The sequence below is a fragment of the Lynx canadensis genome, chromosome A1 (genome assembly GCF_007474595.2).
Source record: "Lynx canadensis isolate LIC74 chromosome A1, mLynCan4.pri.v2, whole genome shotgun sequence".
NCBI classification, from domain to species: domain Eukaryota; kingdom Metazoa; phylum Chordata; class Mammalia; order Carnivora; family Felidae; genus Lynx; species Lynx canadensis.
In genome coordinates this window covers 89,374,426-89,379,300 of record NC_044303.2, presented here as the reverse complement: position 1 = coordinate 89,379,300, position 4,875 = coordinate 89,374,426, and the positions used below count along the sequence as shown (strand labels likewise).

The 4,875-nt window shown below is 40.5% G+C and overlaps 1 protein-coding gene across 1 annotated transcript; it reads right to left on the bottom strand.

Annotated features, from left to right (window-relative positions):
• Nucleotides 1–201: 201 nt before the first annotated feature.
• On the bottom strand, nt 202–1,149 carry LOC115501520 (olfactory receptor 2V2). The gene has a single exon (XM_030296654.1). It carries the CDS (start codon nt 1,147–1,149, stop codon nt 202–204), a length of 948 nt encoding a protein of 315 aa, XP_030152514.1.
• Nucleotides 1,150–4,875: the final 3,726 nt, after the last annotated feature.

Below are 4,875 nucleotides of genomic sequence, written 5' to 3'. Positions count from 1 at the left end.
GAGGTGGGGCTTGATCTCATGAACTAGTGAGATCATGACCTGAGCTGATAATCAACAGTTGGACACTTAACCAACTGAGCCATCTAGGTGACCCTGATCATCACTATTAATGAGGAAACAGAGCCTCACACAAAGATTATTAACCCGAATTTACAGAACAAGGAGATGACACTGCCAGACACAGGATGCCCTGTGTTGTGTTCAGTGCTGGCTGCTAATCCTGCAATGGTCCAGCCCCTTCCTTAGGGCCCTCATCACATCGTGGTTTCTCAAGCTATAAATGAGGGGGTTGAGCATAGGAGTAAGGACTGTGTAGAAAATAGAGACCACCTTGTCATGACTAGGCACCCGGTAGCGCCGAGGCCTCAGGTAGATGAACATGGCTGCCCCGTAGAAGAGGGAGACAGCTGTTAGGTGAGAGGAACAGGTGGCCAGAGCCTTCTTGCCTGCCTGAGCAGAGCGCATGAGGAGCACAGCCCTCAGGATGAAAGCATAGGAGGCCACGGTGATTGAGAAGGGAAGAAACAGCATGAAGACACAGCAAGCATATATCACGTTCTCAAAAATGGATGTGTCTATACAGGCTAGTTTCAACAAGGAAAGCATCTCACAAAAGAAGTGGTTCACTTCTCTCAAGCCACAGTATGGGAAAGTCATTACTACCACCATCTGTATCACACCATCTATTATCCCAAAGGCCCAGGAGCTCCCAACAATTTGAAGACAGACCCTCTGAGTCATGAGGACAGGATAGTGAAGTGGGTGGCTAATGGCTACATAGCGGTCATAAGCCATGAATCCCAGCAAGAACCCTTCAGATCCCACAAGACACACAAAGAGGCCAATTTGTATGCCACAACCCACAAAGGAGATGGACTTCCTGCCAGTCAGGAAATTGACCACCATCTTCGGCACATTGGTACAGACCAATATGAGGTCCATGAGGGAGAGCTGACTGAGGAAGAAGTACATGGGTGTGTGAAGTTGAGGATCTCCATAGATGAGGAAGAGGAGGAGGACATTACCACAGAGGGCCACTGTGAAGACCACCATAACAACAGAGAAGAGGACAAGGTCAGTTGGACTGTGAGAAAAAATGCCCAAGAGGATGAAGTCATCTGTGGATGATTGATTCAACCATATCTCCATGGTTCAGTTGATGTTTCTGGTCACCTAACAGTGTGGACAAAAAATATTGGATTGACTGATATTTCTATATTACCTCTGCATTCTACATCTTCAACCACCTGTTTTGTTTGTAACTCATGAAACTTTAACAACATAAGCTTTGAGACATAGGAAGGACACTCCTTCATATTTCCATCTAACAGCAATAAAAGTCATCCTAGTTTATAGCATGGACCAAGTATCTGTATTTGTGTATATCTTTACTAGGAAGAATTTATCATTTCTGCAAGCAAAATCTTGGCTTTATCATATGATACTGAATCTTTTATGATATCACACAGACTTGGTAAACTATCTCAAGCAGGACTGTAAATCTCAGTCCAAAAGACCATTTATATGCACAATGGAAAAGGAATTGTATGAAGCTTGAGCTGCTCTTTAACCTGTATATCTTTTTTTTTTTATGTTCTGAGAGTGTTATCAGTCTAGCCAATCTGGTATATTTTTAATATTGATAAAGGAAGTATCTTTCATGCCTCACATGAGAAGGAAGAGTTATAATTAGATGCCATTATTGCCAATTATTTTGGGGGTGACAGGAAAGTCATGAGGCCAATGTGGAAAAGCAACAGTTTGGTGCCCAAATCTATTAAGAACAGTGAGGTATTCAGTTATGCTGAGATTTTTAAAATAATCCCAGGATGCTGGAGAGGATGTGGAGAAACGGGAACCCTCTTGCACTGTTGGTGGGAATGCAAATTGGTGCAGCCGCTCTGGAAAGCAGTGTGGAGGTTCCTCAGAAAATTAAAAATAGACCTACCCTATGACCCAGCAATAGCACTGCTAGGAATTTATCCAAGGGATACAGGAGTACTGATGCATAGGAGCACTTGTACCCCAATGTTCATAGCAGCACTCTCAACAATAGCCAAATTATGGAAAGAGCCTAAATGTCCATCAACTGATGAATGGATAAAGAAATTGTGGTATATATACACAATGGAATACTACGTGGCAATGAGAAAAAATGAAATATGGCCTTTTGTAGCAACGTGGATGGAACTGGAGAGTGTAATGCTAAGTGAAATAAGCCATACAGAGAAAGACAGATACCATATGGTTTCACTCTTATGTGGATCCTGAGAAACTTAACAGGAACCCATGGGGGAGGGGAAGGAAAAAAAAAAAAAAGAGGTTAGAGTGGGAGAGAGCCAAAGCATAAGAGACTGTTAAAAACTGAGAACAAACTGAGGGTTGATGGGGGGTGGGAGGGAGGAGAGGGTGGGTGATGGGTATTGAGGAGGGCACCTTTTGGGATGAGCACTGGGTGTTGTATGGAAACCAATTTGTCAATAAATTTCATATAAAAAATAAAATAAAATAAAATAAAATAATCCCAGGATTCGGTTTCAGTAAAAGTTGACTGATAAACAGGTAATATCTACTTACCTAAGTTATCTTTAGTAGACATCAAAGAGCCTTCTTTACAAGATATTTCTAACTAATACCTTGGACATGGCTTTTACTCATGGCCTTATAAAAATTCCAATTAAGTTATTGGAGAATGTCAATTAAAATGGATTTCTCTTGATCTTTGGTCAATATTTTTTCCCCTAAATATCTTACTAAGGAGCATAATAAGGAAACATGACCCAATTTTACATGAACAAAAGCCAAGTTAAGAAATAAAAGCTATGCATATTAAAACTCCCTTGAGTATGGTTACAATCCAAGGAAAATAAAATAATAAATGATTATAAGTAATTAAATGGAAAACATCATACTATTCTGACACAACTCTTTCTTTTATTGTTGTCCTCACTCTCTCACCCAGTTGAACCTTGTCTTTTCCCTCAAAAACACTTCCAGTTTTTAGGCTTCTCCTTGTTCTCTCTCTCATCAGCCTCTTTCTTTTCTTTGTTTTTTAATATAAAATTTATTGTCACATTTGTTTCCATACAACACCCAGTGCTCATCCCAACAGGTGCCCTCCTCAATGCCCATCACCCACCCTCCCTCTCTCCCACCCCATCAACACTCAGTTTATTCTCAGTTTTTAGGAGTCTCTCATGGTTTGGCTCTCTCCCTCTCTAACTTTTTTCCCTCCCCCTCCCCCATGGTCTTCTGTTAAGTTTCTCAGGATCCACATAAGAGTGAAAACATTTGGTATCTGTCTTTCTCTGTATGGCTTATTTCACTTAGCATAACACTCTCCAGTTCCATCCACGTTGCTACAAAAGGCCATATTTCATTCTTTCTCATTGCCATGTAGTATTGCATTGTGTATATAAACCACAATTTCTTTATCCATTCATCAGTTGGTGGATATTTAGGCTGTTTCCATAATTTGTCTATTGTTGAAAGTGCTGCTATAAACATTGTGATAAAACTGCCCCTATGCATCAGTACTCCTGTATCCCTTGGATAAATTCCTAGCAGTGCTATTGCTGGGTCATAGGGTAGATCTATTGTTAATTTTTTGAGGAACCTCCACACTGTTTTCTAGAGTGTCATCAGCCTCTTTCTAATTTCACCTGTCCCCTATCCATTCAGTGCTGCCCTATCTGGAATGTTCATGGTTCTGCAAGTGACACAGCAGTGCAGTCTTTTTCCTTAAATTTGCATTAACTATATGTTAGCTAATGCAATTAGCCATTAGCTATGCAACAAATAGCTCCAAAATTTAGCATTTGAAATAAAATGACAATCATTTATCATCTTACAGTTTCTATGGGTTAGGAATGTGGATGAAGCCTAACTGAGTGTCTCTGGCATAAGGTCTCTCAGAGGGTTACTGTGAAGCTGTCAAACAAGCTGCAGTCCTCTCAGGGCTGGACTGATGAGGTTCCACTTTCAAGATCATTCATGTGGCTGTTTGCAGGCCTTGCTCCCTCTTCATGAGACTGCCTCACAGCATGGCAGCTTACTTCTCCCAAGGCAAGTGATCCTGGAGAGAGTGAGAGCAAAAACCACCCTAGATAGAAGCCAGTCTTACAACCTAATACTGGAAGTGACATTCCATAAATTCAACTGAATTCTATTATTTAGAAGTGAGTCACTGAATCCAGCCCACACTCACTGGGAGAAGAGCACAAGGGCACAAAAACCAGGAAAGAGGACCAATGGGACCATCTTAGAGGCTGTCTACCACATCCTTTCATATTTCATCTCAAATCCTGATTATTGATATACATAAACTGGACTTTCACTATTTTATAAAGTGATCTTGTCATATCAGAAAGATGGTGAAAAAAAGGAAAGGTGGTGATTTGCAAGTTGCTTAGAAACAATGAATCAAACATGTTCAGTTTGTCAGTCCATCTCTCATCTGCTGAGAAGTGACAGGGCTCCTTTTCTGGTTCTAGTGACAGAAAATCCAGTCAGTAAATATAAATTCAACTCATACCACAATATAAATATAAATATAAATTCAACTCATACCACAGTACTCCCAACCATTTTTTTTATTTGGCCTCATGGTAAGATCCTGCAGCAAAGTTACAGTGAGATTGATTATTAAATAGACCCTTTTCTACAGATGAGGAAAATGAGGCTCTCTAGAGTTGGCTGGAGTGCCCAAGGTTACATGGTTGGTAAATAAATGACCAAGACTTGAGAAGAGGCTTTTGGAACCAAAGTTCTGATACTTACCACATCAGGTTGTTTCTGGGCAAAAACTATTTTTAGAGGGCAAGCTACCTTATCTTAGAGAAATTCTCAGTTAAGAACTTCCAGTTTCCTTTATGT

Excerpts from the sequence above, each read along its gene's own strand:
- LOC115501520 (XM_030296654.1), bottom strand. The coding sequence starts at position 1,149 with ATGGAGATATGGTTGAATCAATCATCCACAGATGACTTCATCCTCTTG.